Raw genomic sequence first — 25631 nt, forward strand, 5'->3', positions numbered from 1 at the left:
AACCAAATCAAACCAAAGCAAAAAACCAACCCCCCCCCCCCAAAAAAAAAGAAAGAAAGAAAGAAAAAGCCTAAGCTGCCCAGCCATGTGGTACTATGGTGTGCTCACAAATTGCACAAAAGGTTCACTTAGAGGACATCTATGGCAACCCTTGGCCCTAGCTTGGTATCTGAACTTTTCATTATACCAGGTGTAAAGTGACATCTCAGTGTAGCAATGTTTCCATTTCCCTCAGAATGTTGTTTACGGTCAATTTAAGTGTCACACTTCTGCAGGCATCTTTTGTGCAGAGCCATTGGGTCATGCGCCTTCTCAATTTTTAAATGTCATCTATGTGTTCTGTCTATAAGCACTTTTTTTTTTCTGGACAGGAAACATGTAAAGTAAAAATTTAAACTTAGCACACAAATGGAAGGGTTTCACTAGGGCACTTTTTCCTGTATATCTGTTATCACACTTTTGTTCTTTCCCCTCCCCTCCCCCTCTTCCCCATGCCCTCTCCTACCCGTGTCCCCTCTCCTGGTCCACTTCCTCTCTTCAAATGGTATTCCCTTCTGCTTTAAGGTCTCACGAATCGCATTGTAAGTACTCTTTAAAAAATACTTTCTTCCTGTGTGTGACTTGGCCTTTTCACTGCCTTGATGAATGCTTAGAAGAACAGAAGGCCTTTGATAAATTTGTCAATTTCACCTCAAGTCATGCTTTGGAGGGCTGGCTAGTGAATCTGCATCTCTCTCCAAGGACATAAAGATTTTTTTTCTCTCATTATTCTTCTAGGAATTTTATAGATTTAGACTTTCCATTTAGGCATCATGGCAGGGGTTGAAGTTTACTTATATTTTTTATAGTATCACTTATTGATAAAAATCAGTCTTACTTTGATATCATCTGTGTTTGTGTCTCCATGTGTTAGTGCATGTGTGCATATGTGAATACATATGGAGGCCAGAGGTTGACTTTGGCATCTTCTTACTTTCTACTTTTATGTTTTGAGATAGTGTGGTGACTTGGATGCGTATGTTCCCCTTAGGCTCAGAGGTTTGGATGTTTCATCCATAGTTGGTGGTACAGTTGGTGCAGGGTTAGGGACATGGCCTTGTTAGACTATTGTCTCCGGAGTTTCAAAGCCTCTTGCCATTCCCAGGACCCTAAGCAATCAGGAGAGCAGATTCTGCACCTTGCCTGAGCAGCACAGTAGAGCTGGACCTGCATGTGGTGGTTGCAAGGGAGCTGGCACAAAGGGCATGAGCGGAGGAGAGCTGTCCTTGCCTCTTGTCTGCTGTGCAGTGGCATGAATGAAGGAGAGATACCTTCCTCCCCTGCTCATGTATGTGGCAGGCAGGAAGGCTGGCCCTTGGGTTATGAGAGTAGGAGAACTGGCCATGTCCCTCTCTAGCTGCAATCCTTGGGAGAGCAGGCCCTGTACTTCACCTGGGTAGCAGAGTACAGCTGGCCCTCATTGCAGGGGGAAAACAGAAAAGCCAATGGGCTGACCAGCTCAGGCACCTCTCAGTCCCAATCCAGAGATTTTAATTGGCCTACTCCAACATCTACCCTACTGATGAAATAGGTGGAGGGCATGAAGGGGCCCGTCCTACAGATCTCAAACTATAGGATCTCCATGACATGTGGCAACAACAGGATAGCTGAGAGGAGTCCCATTGAGGGTTCGATAGAGTAGCAGAAGCCAGAGGCCTCATACCAGACCAAGAAGTTATTGCAATGAACGTTTGGAAACAACGAAGTGTGGACAGAAGTGTATACAGTGCGATACATTGTGACACACTGTAGCTTCAACTATAACAATTTGTATTTCTCTATTGGGGGGTAGGTTGCAAGGATAGAAAGTGGGTATGAGGGGAGGGAGAGATGAGTGAGCTGGAGTACATAGTGTGAGGTTAACAAAGAACCAAAAAGATGTTTATTTTATTTTTTTTAAAGGTGTGAGTGCCTCGCCTTCTGTTCCAGCCTCCACACCAGTCTGCTTCCCTGCAGTAATGGTGAGGGGCCCTTTGGAAGCTTAAGCCCAAATAAAACCTTCCTTCTATACGTTACCTTGGCCATAGTGTTTTATCACAGCAATAGAACAGTAACTAATACAGACAGGATGTGTCACTGAATCCTGTTCATTGATTTGTCTAGACTTGCAGGTCCCTAGGATCAAGGATCCTCCTGTCTCTTTACCATGGAGCTGGGACTGCACGTATGTGCCACCTTGACTGGTGTATGTGTGGGTTCTGAGAGTTAAACTTAGGCCCTTAAGCCTAATAAGCACCCAGTTTACTAACTGAGCCATCTTTCCAGCTCTCTCTCTGGTAGCAGTTTTGAAAGTCACTTGGCCACACATATGAGTGTACTTGAAGAACTTCTATTCTGTTCTATTGGTCTACAAGCCCAAAATAAGAAGTTTGTCTTAGGAAGTCTTGAAAGCAAGAGGGCAAATCCTCAAAACCATTTCTAAGGTGTTTTCATTACTCCAGTTTCTTTGAATTTCTACATACATTTAAAAAATCATTGTGTTTATTTCTCCTAAAAACACCTGATGGATTTGATACTGTCCATACATATATATATCTTATGTAACATATAATAATACATATAATCTTGAAGATATATATCATATTGAAGAAAATAGGCATTATTTTAATGTTGAGAAATTTAATGTACAAATGCGGTATATATCACCATTTATGCAGACTTTCAATTTTTCTTGGCAATATTTTGTAGTTGTCCAAATAGTCCTGTATATTCTGTTAATTTTTCATATATTAATCTTATATTTTGTTATGTTTACTAAATTAAATTATTAGTTCTTATAAGATTTTTCTTTCAGTTATTTATGTTTTGATACCTCTTAAGTATTTCTAAATAAGGTATCATTGGTGAAATAGCAGTTTTACTTATTCCTTTATTATCCTTGTGCTTTTAATTCTTTTACTTATTTTATTTCACATTCATGATCTCTAGTATATGTTTGGTAAAAAGGAAGAGCAACTGTACTTTTTTTTCCCCTCTGAGTTAGAGAAGAAAAGTAACCAATTTATTTTGTTTTGCCTTTTGACTTTAAAAATTTATTTATTTATTATTTTACATCCCAATTCTAGCCCTCCCTCCTCTCCCCCGGGTTCTACCCTCCCTCCCTCTTCCCCATATCCCCTCCCTTATTTCTCAGAAAAGGAGAGCACTCCCCGCCTCTAGCTCATAGAGTTGCATAAGGACTGTGTCCTCTTCCTCCGTGTCCTGGAGAGGCATCCCCACCAGGGGAGAGTGATAAAAAAGTAAGCATGTCAGACCCCCCCATGCCCTCCCCGCTTCCCTTACTAGGGGACCCACATAAAGCCTGAGCTGCCCATCTGCTACATCTGTGTAGGGGGCCTAGGTCCAGTCTATTCATGGTCCTTGGTTGATGCTTCAGACTTCACAAGCCTCTCTGGGCTCTGGTTAGTTGGTTCCTTTGGTCTTCTTGTGGAGCTCTTGGCCCCCCCTCCAGGTCCTTCTATTCTGCACCCCCACTTTTCCACAAGACTCTCTATGCTTCACCCAGTGTTTGGCTGTGAGTTTCAGCATGTTTCATCTGCTGCTGGGTGGAGCCTCTGAGAGGGTAGGTATGCTAGGCTCCTATCTGGAAGCATAGCAGAGTATTGTTAATGTGTGAAGGGTTGGTTCTCACCCATGGGGTGGGTCTCAGGTTGGACATTCCCTCAATCTCTGCACTATCTTTATCCCTGCACATCTTGTAGGCAGGGTAAATTTTATTTTTATTTGTTTATTATTATAATTTATTCAGATTACTTCCCAATTGATATCCTCTCAATTGTACCTTCCCTTTCCCACACTCTCTCCCTCTTTTGCCCTATTCCCCTCCCTTAGGCCTCTGACAGAAGGGAACCTCCTTCCCACCATATGACCACAGCAGGTCACATTCAGATAGCCTGCTAGCTATAGGTCTGTTATATTCTTTTTCATAAAGATTTTATTTATTCTCTGAGAAATTTTGTCATGAATAAGTGTTGAATTTTATCCATTTAAATCTACATTTATTGCAATTCAAGTATATTGAGAAGCACTGTGAGGTCTTCAGCAACCAAACGAAATGAAGGAGGGGAAAAACAGAGGGAAAACCGTGTATTTACTCTTTCTACAGGTGTAGAGCTTCAGTATTGATCCCGTGACCTTACTTCACTAACCTCAGAAATCTGAGACTCTTTCTTCAAATCCCTCTTCCCAGTAGACTATGTCCTCTATGTACAGATGTATGATATTTTCTATAGGCAAGATTGAGTTCACATTTTGTCAAGAATTTTTAGATCTACATTGATTACATGATTACATATATTAATATAGCCTGTACCATTTTCTTGTTTTGGTAATGGTTATGCTAAGAACTGAAGAGACTCTCTTTCCTTCTACTTCTTAGAGTGATTTGAGAATGTTTAGTATTAACAACTGCTTTGATTTACAAAAAAACTTTCTGGCCTTAGACTTTTTTTTTTTTTTTTTTGTGAGCGGTTATAAGAATAAGTTTAATTCACTAAGGAATATGTGGTTACATATTTTTTATTCAGTTTTAACTTAAGAATTTTGTACATTTCCCCTATGCTACCAAATGTATTGACATAAGCATGTTTTCACATTTCTCATATGCTACTGAGGGTATTGGAATAAGCATATTTTATAACATCATGTAATAATAGCACATTTACTTCATCATATAACCATATTAAATTATCTTCTAATGTATATAAAATTTAGTGATAAACCACTTTCTTGATATCACCTTTTATCTTGTTCAGACTAGCTAGGCATTTTTCAATTTTGCTATATTTTCAAAGGACTAGTTACCTTTGTAAATTTTATCACGGAGTATATATTTTCTGCTTCATTAGCTTCGGCTCTTAAATGTACGATTTCTTCCTTCTGCTCTGGCATTAGTTTAATCCTTTTTTCCCTAATTTCTTTGATGGGAATTTGATTTTTTATATTTATTTCTTATTAATTTATTTAGATTACACCTCAATTGTTGTCCTCTCACTTTTATCCTCCAGTTCCTCCCTCCCTCCTTCTTTCACCCTATTCTCCTCCCCTAGGTCTGTGACAGGGAATTTAACTTTTTAAAATGTCTTTCTTCTTTTTTTTCTAATATGGCTAAGATAATTTCCCTCTCAGTTCTGCCACAGCTGCACGAAATGAGTTTTTGATGAAATTGTTTTTATTACTATTAAATTTCAAATAGTTTCCAGTTTATCTTGTGGTTTCTTCTTCATCTTTATAGCTATATGTGTATGTGTTAAGTTCCTAATTATTGCAAATTATTTGATGTCATAAAAATCTAATCTTTAAACATATTTACTTGTTTTATTTTTATGTACCTAAAATTATTTATTTTATTCTACACGTGTGAATGTTATGCCTGCATGTATGGATGTACGTATACCTTATGTATGCTTGGTGCCTACAGAGACCAGAAGAGAACATTGTATCCTCTGCAACTGGAGTTACAGAAACTTGTAAGGCACTGTGTGGGTGCTGGGAACTGAGCTCGGGTCCTTTGATTGAACAGCAAGTGTTCTTAACTGCTGAGCCATCTCACCAGCTCCACAGATATGTTTTTAATAATTTGCAATTTAATCCCAGTACAATCAGAGAATATATATATATATTTCTGAAGTTTACCTTCATTTATCTATGGTCTCACATATTCTATATTGGGTTGTACAATTCTCTCAATCTTCGGGAGAACATGTATTCTGCAACCATTGGGTACAGTTCTCTACCTGGCATATGAGAAGTGCTAGAAATTTTAAGGCAGTGTGTTAACTAATGTCATTTAACAAATAAGTGGAATGAATACAAATAAGGCTGAGTGGGAGGCTGGAGTGGACTGGAAGAAGCACTGGGGGAGCCAGACTGAGGACAGGGGAATGAATAATACCGAGGAAACCAATAACTACAGGATATACGTCATATCCGGCTGAAGCAGAGCCGGAAAAGCTTGTTTGTAGAGGGAGGGAAAGGCAGGCCCTCTGCAAGCAGAGACGCTTCATGAAGCACACGGATGGGGTGGAGAGTAAAAAGTTTCAGAGAAATCTTCAGACAGCCAAAGCACTGCAACCCGCTATCACCCTCTCCAGAGCTTCCTCTCCCTCCACCGCATCTCTTCCGACTTTCCTGGTTAGTGTCTGTGGTTACTCCAGACACTAAAGATTTGGAACTTAGAACCACAAATGAGGGAGGACTTGTGTTGGTCTTTTTAGGTCGAAGAGCTAATACAGACGGAAGTGGGCAGGTGAGCTCTGCGACTGGGTGGGGGTAGGGTGGGGGGGGGGGTAGAGTGGTGGGGGGTGGGGCAGGACGGGTGCTGGCTAGAAGCAAGAGTGAGCTTGAAATGTGTCTAAAACCTGGAAATTTCATCTTGAGATCAGCGGGAGTAGGGACTATACTCTCTCTGTTCTGGGCCTGTATTACTCCCTTGCACGTAGCCTTGCAGTCCCCACCTCTGCCACCCTGGAGGTAGTCGTGTAGCCTGGAGACCAGGTTTCAGGTTAAAACTACCTATTTTTCTTAAAAGGACATGTGCAGCTACCACCTGGAATTCCTCTTTATGTAAATTATCAGCACCTCAGCCCCAGCCAATGATGTACACTCACTCCCAAAGCCTCCACCCACTTCCCCAAGGCTTTTATAACCCTTATTTACCCCCAGTTAAGAGAACTGTTTGACTGAGAACTATCTTGGAGAAGGCTGTTTCTCCTCACACCCAACACCGACCAAGGTCCTGTGTATCCCATCAGCCTAGGTAAGCCACGTTCCTTGCCCCCCTTAGGCTCAGTGAGCTATGGTGTCTGCACAACCTGAGGGCGGAAGCCGACCCTGGGCTAGCAGGTGGGGAAAATCTCCTAAGGGCCCATATTTAGATGAAGGACTGTAGGTAATTAGAGTCTGCTGAGCGAAGGAGAATCAGTCTTTCCAAGTGGTCATCTCTGAAAGCACAGACATGTGAGCAACACTAGGGAGAGGAAGGGAACTGAGGGAAAGGGGAGCTGGGTAGGAGAACAGAGGGCTGAAGGTGGCCAATGTTTATTATTTGCATGTATGAAATGTAACAAGACCTATTGTTTCCTACAGTCAATATTTGATAATAACATTGAAGAAAAGGTAGACAAGGAACTTGGGAAGAAGCATATGGGATTACTGATCATCAGTCCACCCAGAAGTAAACATTGGGAGATAAGCCATGGTTGGGAAATTATCAAGAAGAATTTATGAGCAAGACAGTCATCCATAGCTTTCTTTAGGAAAGGGTTTCTAACCTAGAAACTCTAAAGAGACCATGAGTTTGATTCAGTTAAATATGAGCAAGAAGGTAGTAATATTTACAGTTTTTGGACAGTTCTAGCCATAAAGTCTATCCTGGGAGCCTCAGGATGCAGTATCCAATGCAAATGAGACCTAAGGAAGGTTGTCTGTTGCACATGGTATCTAAACCTTAGGTAGAAAGGACACTCGGATCATCCAGGTGGAGATGCAGGTTTGAGTACAGTAGAGTGGATGTGACACCTGAAACCCTTCAGTGCTGTTCATCATGTCTGTAGCTTCCAGGAAGAGCTACAATGGAAATCAAATTCTGTAGCCACCATGATCAGAGCTACTGTAAAATTCCAATTTCTGAATAAGAACAGGCTGCTGTTTAAAACAACAAAATATGCAACCCAGAGGTGTTCAAACAAAGGCTGGTTGGCCATCCCCCATGGACAGTGGGAAGGAGGGGGAAGCCCCCTTCCTGGATTACTGGAGAGACATTCATCTCTACTTTGATGATGAGAGACACCCTAACTAATGCTTCTGGGCATTTTCCTGCCATCTAGCTTGCATGTGCTTAGACCAGTAACACATTCTGTCCTGGCATGTGCCTTAAGGTAATCTTTTTTTGTGCCATGAACGGAATGGCAGTGATAAGATGCCTGATTTTGAGGAAAAAGATCTTAGCAATTCATTTACCTGAGAACCAAATGGCAGTCACTAAAATGTATCAGGGAGAATGTTGATATTTTGATGTATGTTTTCATAATTTCTGGGTTTATGTCTCATCAAAAAAGTTTTTTTTTTAAATTGGCTCAACAAACTTTGGATGGCATTGAGTGTTTTTTTTTTTAACCTTTAGATATCTATATAACTTTCAAATAAAAAAAAAGTAAGTATAGTACCCTTGGTTAAAGAAGGCTTAGAATTTTTTTTAAGCCAGTGAGTAAGTAGAGAGTTAAATTTTCTGTAGAAAGGAACTAAGGCTGAAAATAAATGTTATAATTGAAACATGATAAGAGATAACTCATGTCCTAAAGTCTGGTACTTTACTATGTGGATATGAAGAAATGCTTGAGAAGCCACTGAAAGCACAGAGCAGCAAAAAATACAGAAGTACAGAAAAGTAGGACATAAAAGCCAAGTGAAGGGCACTGATGATGAGAAACATGCAGAGGGCGCACTCAAATATGTCTACATTGTGCGTGCTTATACTGGAGAATTCTCATTGGTGCATTACACAAGTTATCATTCCCCTTTTTTTCTGGCATTTGTTAACTATATACCTATGAGGAACTGCCCCTAATAAAAGAAGATAATTGCAAAGGATAAAGGGGTGGAAGGGCTCAGAAAAACCTGCACTGGATAGAAAAAGGCTAGCAAATGCATAGAGCTACACACAAAAGGATTGAAAAATATGAAGTGGTTTCTCTTTGCTCCATAGTAGGCTGCCAAATTGTAGGGACATGAATATCACTTGCCTACTTCAAAAATGTTTTATTGATTCTTTGAGAATTTTACATACTGTACTGATCATATTCATCTGCAACTCCCTCTGTTAACTTCTTACAGACTGGTCCTCACCTCCACACCATCCCAAATGCTGCAACAACAACAACAACAACAACAACAGCAACAACAACTCATCAACTCCAATTTGTGCTGTCCATATTCTACTGGGTTTGAGGCCATCCCGTGGAAGGTGGATGACTACCAGGAGCCGCACTCTTAAAGAAAACTGACTCTACGGACTCTGGAAGCCAACAACGGTCGGTCCATAGCAGCTTGGTTAGGGGTGAGGGTGCGTGGCTTCTTTTCCTCTTCCAGGCTAGGATGTTGAGCAGCCTTTTCTCCCGTGGGCCTTATGCAGACACCCACAGCTGCTATGAACTATCAGGGCAAACAGTCCTGTCGTGCTAGAAAAACCTTTGACTCTTAAGTTCTTTCTGCCTCTTTCTCAGTGATGGTTGCTGAGTCTTGGAGATGGGGGTGTAGTGCAGCTGTCCCATCTGTGGCTGAGCATTCCAGTGATGCTTACTGTCTGGACTTTGAATGGTTTTGAGCTTTTGTGTTAATGTTTATCCTTGGTGGAATACCTTAAGCAGAGGGAGAGGTAATGATAGAACTCCTTTCACTCCCTATCCCCTTCCCCCACCAAAGGACTAAAGGCATCCACCTATTATGTGGAAGGCCATTTCAATAGAAAACAATAATAAGAAACATCTTCAAAGGAGATTGCTGCAGACATGTAAAGAACATACATGGTTATTGCATAAAATAGACCCACAGAAACCCTTCGCACATACATCCAAGGTAGCTTTTAAAAATATCTTATATTCTGGAAATGACTTAGCACTTTGCCCATGAACATAAGCCTTTAAAGTTGGCAGGGGAAAGAGCCCTCACAAAGACTGGGTTTGAAGCCAGAGAAGTTGAGGTGACTTAGCAGCTACCATAGGAATACTAGGCACAGCCAGGTCCCTCCAACCTGAAAAGATCCTTAATTGTGCATAAAAGAGAATCCAAAAGTTCCCCCATGAATTTACACCTGGTCCCAACAGAGCCTCTTCATCAGCATTCCAAACCAGGCTCCAGGAAGCCATGGGAAAATCTTGGAAGCAGAGCAAAAGAGGTGAGTTTCTTTCCTTCAAATGTTATCTGACGATTCCAGTCCATACACCCTAATGCCTGTCTCTCCAGTGTCCTCGCCATCTTACTTCTTTTTATGAATGCTTCTGCAGGGAATTAACACAAGTAACGTCTTGTCTGATCAAACATGTCTGTCCCAACACAGCGGGCTCTTTCTGAGCACAACAGAATTATCAGAAATACTAATAGAAAATGTGTAGGATGCTTTGAAGCACTGGTGGGCTAAAGCATATCTTTTCTTAGATTTTACAACTGAGTTGAAAATCCAGTTAGAATTTAATGTCCTTGAAACACTGGCATAAGAAAAATATTAATATGGTAAAATTGATCATAAAAGTATAAATAAAAATATTTCAAGGTTATGTGTAATTTTCAAACAGAAGGTTTAAATGAAGGTGGGTATGATGGCACACTCCTATAATTCCAGAATGCAGAGACTGAGGGAGAAGGGACACTATAAGACTGAGGCCAGGCATACCTACTTAGCAAGTTTCAGACAAGCTAGGGCCACTTGGTGAGACCTTGTCTAAAAAAAAAAAAATTTAAATCATTCACTCATACAAAATCAACATGTGTTTAAGATTTTTTATTTGATTCATGACTGAAGGCACTGGTAAGGTATTATGGTCAGTTCAAAGGAGAACCCAACAGCAGATACAGTTACAGGTTGGGATGGCTAAAATCAGTGGGCAAATGCAAGGCCACTTTTTCATAGAGGCCGAGGAATCAAGCAAACCTCCGTGGAACATAATTTACTTGTAAATAGCTAAAACAATTTGTTCTACCAAAGTCTGTTTTTTTCTTCAGGGATGATATTTCAAGGTCTTCCATACTGAACCCTAAGTTATATCATGCATTTTCCTGTGTATATGATGTGATAAAGCTTATAAACTTGGGGAAAAGGAGATTGGCAAGACTAACCAACAAAACAATATAGTACGATAAAAGTTAGATGAGTTTGATCTCTATAAAACACAGAATTTTTCACTAAATACATTCAGACTACATTGACCATTAGTACCTAATATACTATTGGTAATTAAAATAAATAATTAAAGCAGAAGTGCAGACCAATGCAGGAGGTTAGTGTACTGTTAGCTATCTACAACCCAGGGTTGCCAATTAGCTCCCTACAGCCAGCATTGGCTAACACAAATGGTATGACAGTATTTGAAGAACACATACACACATCTAACACTCATGGATCACTAGTTACCTTATTTACTGATATCTCAAGCCCACTGAGTGGTAAGTGCTCCATAAATACTTGCTAAATGGATGAATGCCTACTATTTCTCAGCATTAAGTTTGGCCTTTCACACATATAATCTCCTTTACTCTTCCCCCCAAAACCCTTTAAGTTAAACATCATTCTTATGTTACTGATGGGGACTAGCTTGTGTGATGTCACATAGCTACTGTGTCTTAAAGCTAAGCTGGGGTGAACACCTAGAAGGATTTGACTCCAGAAACCCATCTACCTGGAGCAGGGTGAGCCAGTCCTGCCCTGAGGACACAGGAGTGGGTGAGCCAGCCCTGCCTTGAGGACATGGGAGTGGGTGAGCTGGCCCTGCCATGATGACACAGGAGCAGGAAAGTGGGCCCTGCCCTGAGGACAAGGGAGTGGGCCCTGATTCAGGGATCTGAGTGAACCTCACCCCAACATCTACCCCATGCATGACCTGCTGGAACACATGAAGGGGCCAGACCTGCAAATTCAAAGATTAAGAATCTTCTTGACACACAGCAACAACAGGATATCTGACAGCAGCCCCAGTGAGGATCCAGTAACGATAGTGTAGTCCTCCAACCAGATCCATGACTCGTAGCAACGAGCATTTGAAAGTAAACATATGTGGACAAAAGGCTATATTGCATGATACACTACAGTTTCTGTGACATGATTTTTCATTTGTCTCTTTGTTTTATTTTCCTGGGGGTAGGGATGGAGAGGGATTTTGGTGCATGATGTGTAAATCATAGACATTCCATTAAAAAAAAAAACTATCTACTGCTCTCCCCAACCTGCCCCCTCCACTCTGTCCAACTCACATATACTAATTTTATTTACTGTCATTGGACTGGTTGCCTCAAAATCAAGGGGCATTTATAGGCTACATTGAGAGAACATGCGCCCTCAGTGAGCAAGAAACTATTTATCCTTATTTAGACCCTATGAACATATACAGGGGGAGGTAATCCCCCTCAGGAACAGTCATAGGGGAGGGGAATAAGGGGAAAATGGGAGGGAGGGAAGAATAGGAGGATACAAGGGATGGGATAACCATTGAGATGTAACAAGAATAAATTAACAAAGGAGAGAGAGAAAAAAAAGAAACACAAAAACAAACACAAACACAAAAACAAAAAAACCCAAAAACAAACAAACAAACAAACAAAAAACAAAAAAAGAAAAAACAAGTGAACAGCATCCCTCAGCAAACAGGGAAATGCTCTTGTTCATAGCCTTTCCGATTAGCACAGGGTATGTACCAGCCTAGACTATTTTGTTTCCCCTTCGGGCACTCCTTTCCCAATGCTCAGGATAATAGAGGTAGATGAATTCAGCACTGCTTATATGTGTGGTCTGTTTTCTCAGAAATCAGGACAGCACATAGGAAAACTGCACCACCCTACAGTTAGTTGTTACTTCCTGTGATGTGGTCATTCTTCCCAGTAGAACCAGGAGGGAGACATTGGGAGTATCTCCCGTGTCTCAAAGTGAAGCTAACCAGCATTCACTGAGCAATGTGCAAAAAATCACACGGTATTGCTGCACCTCTGGGCTTTGACCTGTTCCTTGCAACAGCTTCTGCTATCTCCCCAGCCCACTCTACTGGGTCCACAGGCTACTGAGGTTTGACATGACATTGCGTTTTAATTGTTTTTTGTTATTGTTTTGTTTTATTTTGTTTTGTGGGAAGGGTCTCATGTATCCCAGGCTAGCCTTTAACCCACTAGAAAGTTATAGATAACTCTGAATCTCTAATTTTCCCATTTCTTCTACCTTCCAAATGGTAAGATCTTAAAGCATGTGCCAGCACATTTGGTTTATCTGGTGGTGGGGACCAAACCCAGGGTTTTGTGTAGCCTTGGCAGGCACCCTTCCAACCCAGCTATGTTGCTAGCCACATCTTAATTTTCCATGCACTTGTCTTCCCTGCTTATTATCATCACTGCCTTCAGAGGTGCTGGGACTCCCGTAGCTTCCACCATCATTGTGGCCAGATACTGCAGACTGGTTCAAATTCTAGTTTCTGGTCATGTGGGACTTGGGGCGATTCAGGTGCTATCCATTCACCCTGAGAGGAGCAGAGGTCAGAGAACAAGGGAAGAGAGTGATAGTCTCTGGCTTTCAACAGGTGACTATCAAAAAGAGGTGGACCAAATGTTAACCGAAATCATTCTCTCTCTTCCCCAAGTACCCAAAAAATTCCCTGCTTACTCTACCTGCCAGGAAATAGGATGATCTTAGAATGAAGTCAGGGAGGTTTTTTTTTTTTTTTTTTTTTTTGTGATTTCAGCTAAGACTTGACATGAATAAGAACAGAGTTTTGCAGGTAGAAGGTTTGGCCTCTAATATTTAATTTTCACAACTCTCTGATATTTTAAGTCCTATCCTTATTTTGGAAATAAGGAAGCGAGGTTGAATAGCTTGCCAGAATAAGTAGTTTTACTTTGAACTTAGGCCCCTGTGGTGGTTTGCTAAGACCTCAGGTGTTTTGTGGATACCAAAAATGCTACCCAGAGAGAGCATCCTGACAGGTGAACAACACACATCTCACTCTCACTCCTTTTTTCGAGGTCACTTAGCAGAGCTCTTTGGTTATTTCCTCGGCACTGAAGCCGCTCACTCTGAGGGTGCTTACTGTTCCTCTTCCTTATGTAAAACTTTATGATGCTCATCTGTGTCTGAGGGCATGACATCATTCCCACGATTAGTGATGCCGCTGCTCTCAAAGAAGATTGTCAAAAGGCATTGTGGCTACCATCACGCAGGAATTAAGGGGCAATAAGCAGCCATTATCAGATGGAGATAACAGTTATCAAGCAAATGACTACTAATGGACTGATCACTCTTGGCTCGGATCAACAGACCCACACTGGGCTTTCCTTATACAGAGACTTCCAGTCAAAGAACAAGAATGTGAAATCTAGACACTTCAAAGTATGTGCCCTTACTACCCTTAGGGATCTAGGAATCATTCTAAAAGGGCCATTAGCAGTAGTTGGGGGATATTAAAAATAACCCTTCTTGAGTTAGAATTTCACTCTTTGTTAATCAGCTTGGGCTACACCTAGGCATGTTTATCGTATAATTACTCATTTACTCAAATAGCAAAATTCTAAAGTTATCTGGCTACACATTTTAAAAAATCTTGAGTGGCTAGAACCCTGTTTCCATGATAACCTTCCTCACTGAATGAAGGATGAAAGCCAGCCATGAAGGGTGACGCTCTTGGTGACACACTCCCCTCAACCTGACATACTTCCTCTGTGTTTCTCTAGGGCTCAAGGGTGCCACTGAAGGCACCCTAAGAACGCCCAGCCAAATTTTATCTAGTGAATGGGGAGTTGCAGGTGGAAACTGAATGGCAGCAGAAGTGCATTCTCCACAACATGATCCCCTTTTAAGGGATAAGGGGTCCCCATTGGCTAGGGAGGCTTGGTGGCACTCAAAGAAAAAATAAGCAGAATACCAAGATGAGATTTGATAGCCCATGACCATATAGTGGGGGAGGAGGCCCCCCCCATGGTCATAGATTTAGGGGAGGGGAATAGGGTGAAAGTGGGAGGGAGGAAGAAATGAGAGGATACAAGTGATGGGATAACAATTTAGTTGTAATATGAATAAATTAATAAAAATTTAAAAATAGATTTCTAAACAAAAAAAAAAATATGAAGGAATAGGGGTGACCAGAATGAGAAAATTGCCAATTCTCAAAAGAGAGCGTGGACCTTGGGGAACGCTTGGTGTTCAGGGCGCTTGGTAATGCCATGGCAAATGACTTTTTCCACCAGGGGCTCAGTTTTCTATCAGAAGAAAAGAAAGGTTGTGGGGGGAGTCTCAGGGTTCTCAGCACCTCTTCCCATAGAGCAGTGCACCCCAGTCCTGCCTTTCCCTGCCCAGCTCTGAAAGACAGGGAGAAGGGAGAGCTGTCGAAACACAGGTGAAATCTTGGCCCAAGTGAAGTCTGGCTATGTTCCCTCTAGTGCAGTGATGAGTGTGAAGGTGGGTACACTCACTTTCACACCCATGCCATCCCCTGCTGAGAGAAGTGACTTTGCAGCACACCCTAGCATCCTGCTTCTCAGCTTCCAAATACTTCGTCATCCCCTCAGTGGAAGGCTTTAACACCCTTGGGAGAAAGGTGTCCATCTCAGTGAAATTAAGAAGTATGACTTCACTTCAGAAACTTAGACAACCTCTGGGTGGGGGAAAAGCAGTGTGGTCCTCGCGACTGTTAGACAGGACATGGCTAGTTTGACAGGAAAAGTGCCTTTCTACTATTGACGCGTCTACATCATTAGTTACACATAGGTAGCTAATCAGTCGGAAAACTCAATACACTTGGTTTAATGAAGGGGGGGGGGAAGAGGATTCTCCCATGTAGAAACTCTGCATCTTCACAAGATCCTCCCACTGATGCTATAACCAAGTTGATTTGAAAGACTTCCTCTTCTCTTTTCACTAGGACTGATGTGCTGCCCTTGCTTACCCTAGGATTCACCAAGCCCCGCCCACCCTCATACCCTTGCATTAGATATTCACAGCCTTCTCTCCTCTACTAACTGCCCAATTTGTCCAGTATGAGGGCTCACACCGTTTGGAGTTTATCGCCTGCTTGGACCAAACTTACACCCGGAAACTTCAACAGGAGGGTACCGTTGTGCTATATAGGTCTGGAAAAGGCCATTGTCATGGTGGGAGGGAGGGCGAAGGGGAAGAGTTTTGGACACTGCAGACTTTACCAGTTATGTCGTGTTGTTTGAAGGACTCACTGTAGATCTGATACTGATTTGGACAGTGCTTCTTCAGCCATTTGCAGACATCCTGCTGGGTCCACAGGGCCACTGGTTTTGACAGCTTCACTGTAGCTAACTGTGGAGAAAGAAGGGAAAGAGTGTCTGTTAATGTGGCCGCAAGCCTAGAAAGGCACGAATGTCCAGGATCCTAGTGTGCTTGGTAAAGGCCATAGCCTGAATTCTCTGAAGATAAATATGGCTCTTATTTTCCCTTACCCTTGCCACCTTACTCAGTACTGAAACACACACACGCACACATGCACACACACACACACACACACACACACACACACACACACACACACACACGCAATAGCAAAAGACTGAGAATTTTTATCTGTTCTTGACTGATTATCTCTACTGGGAAAACTCCTTAGAAAGTAGTATCTTTCAAATATTCTAGCACCAAGACATTAGGGTTGTTAATCAGATACTTAAAAGTTTTTGGGGTAAAATATCCATTGCCTAGTGCCGTTCTCTGTTAGCTGGAGGTGTCTATCTCGCCTCCTGATACCCCTGGTGCCTACAATAGCACTTACTCAGCACGTGAGAATAACTATTGCAGGGCTGAATGTTAAAGGACTTAGATAGCAGCATACTAAACAGTGCTAGAGTGCCTGGGGGCTCTGGACTCAGGGTGGTCCTGTGAAGCCTGGGAACATTAGTCATGGCACAGTGGGAAAGCAAGGAGTCAATTCTGCCACCATGTAGAGAATGGTAATAAGATAATGGGCATCCTTAGGCTTTATATAGAAGCCACCTAGTCAAGGCCTTTTCCTGCTCACTGGATCTCCCGGGGAACTGATGATAAGTCATGAAAAATAAAAATAAAAAACGCGGAGTGTGAAGGGCCCAGCGTTTGATAAATGGTGGATTGCAAATACATTTATTAAGAAGATGTGGGTCTGTCGTCTCCCTCATGGATCCCAGGAATTTGGGTTTGGTTAGCTGAAAGCTCCTATGTCAATAATTTTACTATTATCATTCTGGACCAGTGTTTGCCAATAGAGTAGGGCTAAAATATCGATAGTTCTTTAAAGTATGTTCGTTGGTACAGAGAGTGAGGCGTCGTTTTCTTTCATTCCTCTATCAACCTGTTAGGTTAAGGCAAGAAGAGGGCTTTAAATTGGCAGGAGTGTGAATTATGGCTTCCAAACACTTGCTAACATTTTATTTTTATTTTACAGATAAAGGCTTGCTTCAGTTTTAGAACATTCAACAGAAAGAAGCAGTTCTTTGTTTGCTTATTATTAACATTTATTTATGGCAAAGAAATTATGAGACAAAATGTATTTTCTATATTCATACCTAGCTTGTTTTTAAACAATTTTGAATTAATCCCCCCATGTCCCAATTTTAAGAAAAAAAAAAGCAGTAATGGAGGATGGTACAGGAAGTGTCATGTTCACCCAGAAGAGGGGGAGGGGGAGGGAACACGCAGACACTCAGGTAGCATGTTTTATTAATATGCTTCTAATTGAAGGACTCCTTGTGTCATCACATACAAAATAACTATGATTCACTTTTCTGTGTGGTGCTTTGAAATGGAAAGGTTCCTATAAGCTCCTACATTTGAATACTTGGTCCCCAGGTGGTATAACAATTTGGGAAGGATTAAAAGGCATGGCCTTGTTAGAGGAGGTGTGGTAGTGTGCTCTCTCTCTCTCTCTCTCTCTCTCTCTCTCTCTCTCTCTCTCTCTCTGTTTCTGTCTCTCTCTGTCTTGTGGTTATGGATCTGGATGTGAACTCTCAGTTGTTCCTTCCACCATCATGGGCTCTAACTCTCTGAAACCATAGTCAAATTAAATATTTTCTTTTATATGTTGACAATGGTATTTGTGTTCTATCACAGCAAATAGCAAAGTAACTAATAATGCATCATGTGATAATTTTTGTGCTTATCAAATTTATTTATAGTTTTTTTAAAATGATGTAATTTATGTGTATTTTCACATACATGTGCATGTACCTTATGCAGAGTGACTGAAATGACTTCTTCTGATACTAGGGCTAATGTTTCCAGACAATGAACTTCAGGAAGGCATATGACCATCCTGACCAATGGAGTACAGTGGAATCCATGCTACATTATTCCTAAGGCTGGGTCATAAAAGATGCAGCTTCTATCTGGCTTCCAGTTCAGTGTTCTCTCTTGGAACTCAACTATCAGGCTGTGAGGAAATCCAGACCATGTAATGAGATCTTATGGAGGAGTTCCAGTCAATCCTCAACAAAGGTCTCCTTTGATATCCACCATCAACCACTAATAAAACAAACAAAACAAACAAATGAACAAATATCTCGATAATTGTAGCCCCAAGTCTCTGAATCTTCTGCCTGAGGACCAGGGACACCATAAAGCCAAAGCCTGGGCTTTTTTGTGTTCCAAATGAATCCTTGACACATCACTAGGCGTTGTGATGTTTTGATGTGCACCTCTAGCAATGAGAACACAAAGAAGCATCTCTATTCCTGTGCTCCTCTGAGTGTCCTCACTGTAATAAGTTGGATGATGACATATACAGGCAAAAAGAGCAACTGAATAAGTTAGGAAACAGAGATAATTTCATTCAGCCACTGTTCCTAGGTATGTATGACTCACTCACTCACAGTGGGCTCCGGTCCGGTCCAGTCCCGGTTGCTCCTCCCTGTGGTAAACTCATCTTAGCTCACGTGGCTCCCAATCAAACATGTCTGCTTCTGTTTGCCACCGTTCAGCCCCCATCTAAGAATGCAGCCATTGGAACTGCAAATGGACAAGACATTCTCCACAGGAGAGTGGGGCCTTACTTTCACACGTACTCTGGTGCCTCATATTTGACCACGTCTCCTGAATGGGGAGATCTGGGGGCACTCAGAGGAAGGATAGCAGGCTACCAAGAAGAGACTTGATACCCTATGAGCATATACAGGGGGAGGAAGTCCCCCTCAGTCACAGTCATAGGGGAGGAGAGTAAAGGGAAAATGGGAGGGAGGGAGGAATGGGAGGATACACGGGAGGGGATTACCATTGAGATGTAGTATGAATAAATTAATAAAATAACATTTTAAAAAATTAAAAAGAAATAATGCAGCCATTTTCCCACTTCTATTTGAAATCACATGGCCTCTTTTTCCAAGTCTGATGAGAGAGGAGAACTTTGGGTTTGAAGAATTCCAGGGAGCACATGTTTTTATAGCTGCTGTTGTTTTCATGCTGCTGTTTAATCTTTTTCTTTGGCCCAGCATGACACTCTTTCCTTTGCATGATCAAAAGCACTGGGGTTTGAGAACTTTAAGGTAGAAATGTACTTTGTCCCATGTCAGCACCTCGGCAGCTGGCTCTTCCCTACTCTAAAATTCTCCCCTCAGATTAGCCGAATGAGTTTATAGCTGACACATCATTACCCTGAAACTCCTGCAAGTTCCTTTGAAGTAAAGCTAATCACATTTTTGAAGACTCCTATAAACCAGTCAGAGAAGACAGTAAATTAGGATGGGGAAGCCAGGAGGATGAAGTTGCTTATACATCAATACATTAAACTTCCTTATCCCGAAAGGTCATCCTTTAACGTTCTCGTTTCCAAAGGAACCGAGGACTCGAGCCCATCAGCAGGGTTTCAGAGGATGATTTACCTAAATGCATGCAGTCAACTCAGAAGGCATCCTCACCAGCCTGCCACGGGTGCTTTTAGCTGTCTTCCTTCAACCTATAAGCTTGATGGTTCTAAGGTTAATACTCGGGAGAGTCTTCCTTTTTGCTTCAAAATATATTCTATTATAACTAATTATGAATTCGGTGATGCCCACTTTGAAAGGAGTCAACTCAGGCTTGAGACTCTGTGCACTGTAAGTGATATGCCCCAGTGTAACCATAGACAAACGAAGTGTTGGGGAGTGCAGCTCAGTTCTCACCATTCAAATTCACTGTTTAATATCTCCCTCACCAATTGTGATTAAAAGTCATGACCCTATTTATCAGAGGATTCTTAGCCATGGTTGCATTAAGAAATTGTCATTAGTCTGCTCCACATTAGCTCGTTAAGGTGTTGCATTAATGAGCCATAATGACAACCATCCCCAGTCGGCTCTAGCTTTTAGATTCATTCTCCGTCCACTTCTCTGCCATAGCTCCAAGATGGCCCCCAGTCATAGCTCCTTGTAGCAGCAGCATCGGCTCCATGCCAACAGCAATCAAGTTTTGAGAGTAAATACCATAACCTGATGCCCTTGAAGAGCTTACACTTTACTTCTCTGGATGACTTAGAACAGCAGGCTAAGTCTGTCCCTATGCATGAATTCAGCACATTGCCCTCTCTGGGAGGTGAGAGCAGGACATGCACAGGTGTCTCATGCTTGCACTGCCTTCTTCCCTGTGCCTTCCACTGTTCACACTCCTCGATGTATCCAGCACTAGATGATCGTTTTCTCATTTCTAAAACAGCTGCCAGGCCTTCTTTTTCCTTCACAGTAGGAGCCTAAGCCAAAATAATAATAGTCCAAACAGCTGAGATAAAGCATTTCATATTTGCTACAAACAGTAAACTAATAGAAAAAAATCCTGCCCAAAGGCAAACATTAAAAAAACATTTACCCCAGTTTTCTTTCTGTATGTCCGGTTCGACCACATCATTCCTCGGTGTACAACCTCAGAGACAATTTTGGTTTGTTTTGCTGCCCTGAAACAGGCCCACGGCAGTTTATTATCTTAACCTCTGTGCACTGTGACATGAAGCAGGATTCCAGACGTTTCCTTTCTGAACTAGACCTGGTCTTTATATCGACAAAATGGAAATGCATTTCAGACACTTTTACTTTCTCTTCTACAGGGAGACTTTATGCAAGGCATATCCTTGAAGGAAAGGCTGTTTGCAAAAATATTATTATTTCTGCAAGCGATTCCTATTTTAATTTAGCCATACAATAATTTCAGCTATGTCTTATAGCAGTTTATAATTTGTTTAGCCAGAACGTAGTCTTATGAAAATTTCAAGCTTTGCAAGGTAAAGATGAGGCTTTTCTCTTAGCAAAGAAATAATTAAATGCTTTAGAGAAATTTACTATGGAAAGAACATATTGCAAAGTGCCTTTAAAGACACATTTTATTTTTTAATCTAATTACTCCTTATCTTTTTTTGCAATACAAATTCTCTCTTAATTTACTTAGTTTTGAGTTATAAGAGAACACTCTAATTGCAAGTATGTAATTACTGTGTAAATTCTCTACAGCTTGTATGAAGCCTAAATGGCTGACTGTGAAAAATCACAGTGCTTAGCTCTTTTATAGCCATTGACAAGACAAAGTGAGACTCATAGACAACTATCAGAAAGTGGTAACTATAACTTCAGCATCTCATTATAAGTCAGTTTGGCAAGCGGTAGGAGCTACCCTTTTTCATTTTCTTGTAATGTCCTGTCTTGGTTAGTATTCTATTTCTGTGATAAGACACCAAGATCAAGGCAACTTAGAGAAGAATGAGTTTATTTTGGGTTTACAGTTCCAAAGGGTGGGTTTGTGACTATGGCGGTAGCAAGCATGCAGCAAGCAGGTATCACAGCGCTGGAGTAGTATCTCAGAGCTTACATCTTGTGGCATGACCATGAGAAAGAGAGAGAGAGAGAGAGAGTGCGCATTGGGAATAGTGTAGGCATTTGAAATCTTAAAACCCTTCCCCAGTGACACACCTCCTCAAACAAGACCATGCCTCCTAATCCTTTCTAAACAGTTCCATCAACAGGTGACCAAGGATTCGAATATATAAGTCTATAGAAGCCATTCTTACTGAAACCATTACCCGCCCTTTCTTTAATCCCTGTCCTCTTTTGCTGACTACTCTGTGCCATCATACTCAGGAATACAGGAGGAAGAAAGAGGAGAGGGGAGAAGGAGGAGGAAGAAACACACATTTATATTAACAATAAAGTATCCATGTCTATTTTAGAGGCTTTAAATGCTCACTTATTCAGAAAAGAGTCTCTAAATATATAAAAAAAGAAATGTGTTAGTTCACAAATTACTAAACATTTGAACTAATTAAAATTTTTTTTAACATAAATAATGCCCACTTTACCTCTCTCATGGAAAGAGGTGTGTAGAAAATTGTGAAGAAGGTCTATACCTGTTATATTCAGTTGCCAGCAGCTTATGAACCTCGCTTATTTTATTTTTACTATTATTTCACGTGCGTGCGTGCGTGCGTGCGTGTGTGTGTGTGTGTGTGTGTGTGTGTGTGTGTGTGTGTGTGTAGGTGTGTAGGTGCATATATATGTGGTGGCCAGAGGGCGATGTTGGATGCTATTTCTTACATACTGTCCATTCTGTATTTGATACTGGTCATTCACTGGCCTGGAACTTACCACATAGACTAGGATGGTTTGCCACTGAGTCCGGGAGATCCACATGTCTCTTCTTTCTTAGTGCTGAGATCACAAGTGGCTGCTACCTAGCCCAACTTTTTTAAAAGAAAAATAGTTTAGTGATTCAGTGCAGGTTCTCATGCAGTTTACCATGGTACCCATCTTCCTGGCCAAGGAAGTTCACTTGCTAAAGGCCATTCTTGGTTTAGACCTGACTATACTATGAGAGATGAAGCTCTTGCATTATAGGACTCCCAAAGAGAAGACAATTCCCTGCCAGAATATTTCCATGAAAAAAAAAAAATCAGAGCATATGTCTCCTTGGGTGAAGGAATGCATGCAAGTGTTATTTCACCTTTAGTCATGCCTTTAACATCACCAGAATGAAACGAAACTTCTCAGCCACGATGACGCCCTCCGCTACCAGCTCGTAAACAGCAGCAATGGGGAAGCGACATGCGTAATATCTCAAATAGAAAATATGGCTTCTTTAACTTTTGTAAATGTGCAGGAGAACTTTTGCTCTCCATTCGCTACTGTAACTTGTTTATACTTGTTTTTTTTTCTTCACATGGGAGAATCCTCAGGGTTTTTACTATAAAAATATGTTTACTGCTGACAAGCCAAAATCTTGATCATTATTACTGAGTCACATCATTGACTTATGCTGAAACTTACAGGAAATCTGAACTTTTAAGTCTTCTTCAAGTGAACTGAATTCAAACGAGAGCTGCTGTATCTTGTAGACAGATTTCTGAAACCCAACTCAATTTTTAAGGTTTCAATTCATCATCTCAAACATCCACTAACCATTCTGTTTGTTATCCTCCTAAAATTTTACCAGCCAAGAAAATAAAAGCTCTTCGAGACTCTCAATAACCTTTAAGAATATATAACAATGTGCTGAGGAATAGAAGCATGAGGACCACTGCTGTAGGATATCATCATGGTGGAGATATTAAAATACATTAAAATGAATATAAGGATGGCTTGAGAAAACTTTTCTCTTGTTTGTCCACATGGGGACTTAGTACCACTCTTGTTCACTCCTTAGTGCTGCAGCCTTAAATGCAGAGAAAGTCTGTCGGAATCTCAGTCATCAGTTAGTTCCTGCTTAAAAATCTAACACAGGAATCCAGTTCAGTTTGGGAAATCTAAAATAGCGGTTCAAAGACCATAAATATGATATGATGAATATATTAAGGTGTGTGTTCATGCATGTATGCATGTTCGCGTGCTTGTGTGTGTAGGCATGAGTGACTTCTTTTAAGCGCCTATCACTAACCTCATTGAAAATAACAGGGGAGGGGAATAGGGTGAAAGCGGGAGGGAGGAGCAGGAGGATACAAGTGATGGGATAACAACTGAGTTGCAATCTAAATTAATTAAATTATTTTTAAAAAGAAAAAACTAGAAATAGAAAAAGATAAAAAAAAAAAAAAAGGAAATAACTGCACTTTCCCCTTCCTGTCCACCTCACTGCTCTCCTTTCTTGCTACACAGGGTTTGGAGAAACACAGATACAGATTCAAAGCTCTTCCTAAAACCCCACAGCTTTCATTAGTATCTCTACAAAACTATCCTTTCATTGTTTTTTTTTTTTTTTTTTTTTTAGTTTAACCAGCATAATTTATTAAAGGTATTGTTTTTTATCCTGGGTCTATTTTGGGCTTATTTTTCTTTTTTTTTTTTTTCTTTTTTTTTTTTCTTTTTTTTTTTTTTATTAATTTATTCATATTACATCTTGATTGTTAGCCCTTCCCCTGTTTCCTCCCATTCCTCCCTCCCTCCCACTTCCCCCCTTCTCCCCTCCCCTATGTCTGTGATTGAGGGAGACTCCTTCCCCCTATGTATGCTCTAAGATTATTGAGTCTCTTCTTGGTAACTTGCTATCCTTCTTCTGAGTGCCACCAGGCCTCCCCATCCAGGGGACATGGTCAGAAAAGGGGCACCAGAGTTCACGTGAGAATCAGATCTCACTCTCCACTCAACAGTGGAGAATATCGTGTTCGTCGGCTAGGTCTTGGTAGGGGTTCGAAGTTTACTGCCTATTTCTCCTTGGCTGGTGCCTTAGTTTGAGGAGGACCCCAGGACCCAGATCTGCCTGTCATAAAGTTCTTCTTGTAGGTTTCCAGGACCCTGTGGGTCCTGTTATTTCCCCATTCTTCCATGCTACTCTCGCCTAAAGTCTCAATAGGATGTCCTCTCCTCTGACCCACTTTCTTGGTAAGTAAGGTTTTTCATGGGACGTATCCCTTGGACTAGTGTTTTGATATAAGTGAGTATATACCGTTTGTCTCTTTTTGCTTCTGGGTGAACTCACTCATTATGATAATTTCTAGGTCAATCCATTTGTCCACAAATTTCGGGAATTCCTCGTTTTTAATAGCTGAGTAATACTCCATAGTGTAAATGTACCATAGTTTCTTAGTCCATTCTTCTACTGAGGGACACTTAGGCTGTTTCCATGTTCTGGCTATTGTGTATAAAGCAGCTATGAACATGGTTGAGCATATGTCCCTGTTGTGTGTTCGAGCATTTTCTGGGTATATTCCAAGGAGTGGGATAGCTGGGTCTTGAGGAAGCCCTATTCCCATTTTTCTGAGAAAACGCCAGATAGCTTTCCAAAGTGGTTGTACTAGTTTGCATTCCCACCAGCAGTGAAGGAGTGTTCCTCTCTCTCCACATCCTCGCCAACATGTGGTGTCATTTGAGTTTTTGATCTTAGCCATTCTGATGGGTGTAAGATGGAATCTCAGTGTCGTTTTGATTTGCATTTCTCTGATGCCTAACGAGGATGAGCATTTCTTTAAGTGTTTCTCAGCCATTTGATATTCCTCTGTTGAGAATTCTCTGTTTAGTTCTAAGCCCCATTTTGCAATTGGGTTGTTTGGTTTTGTGGTGTTTAATTTCTTGAGTTCTTTATATATTTTGGATATTAAACCTTTGTCAGATGACGGGTTGGTGAAGATCTTTTCCCAGTCAGTAGGCTGTCGCTTTGTTCTCTTGACAGTGTCTGCTGCCTTACAGAAGCTTCTCAGCCTCATAAGGTCCCATTTATTAATTGTTGACATTAAGGCCTGGGCTGTGGGTGTACTGTTCAGGAAGTTGTTTCCTGCGCCTATGTGTCCCAGGCTCTTCCCCACTTTTTCCTCTAACTGAGTTAATGTCTCTGGTTTTAAGTTGAGGTCTTTAATCCACTTGGACTTGAGTTTTGTGCATGGTGACAAATAAGGGTCTAATTGCATTTTTCTACATGTAGACATCCAGTTAGACCAGCACCATTTGTTGAAGATGCTATCATTTTTCCATTGAATAGA

At 41.2% G+C, this 25631-nt stretch overlaps 1 protein-coding gene across 5 annotated transcripts in view; it reads right to left on the reverse strand.

Annotated features, from left to right (window-relative positions):
• SAMD12 (sterile alpha motif domain containing 12) overlaps positions 1-25631 on the reverse strand; it is a 494897-nt gene that overhangs the window by 290056 nt on the left and 179210 nt on the right. For all 5 annotated transcript variants that reach the window (XM_084747913.1, XM_084747911.1, XM_084747909.1 and 2 more), the window contains exon 3: positions 15922-16051. In XM_084747913.1, coding sequence (XP_084604039.1) covers positions 15922-16051 — 130 coding nt within the window. The remainder of the gene's footprint in view (positions 1-15921; positions 16052-25631) is intronic.

This window comes from Acomys minous (genome assembly GCF_964271855.1).
Source record: "Acomys minous genome assembly, chromosome: 12".
Lineage (NCBI taxonomy): Eukaryota > Metazoa > Chordata > Mammalia > Rodentia > Muridae > Acomys > Acomys minous.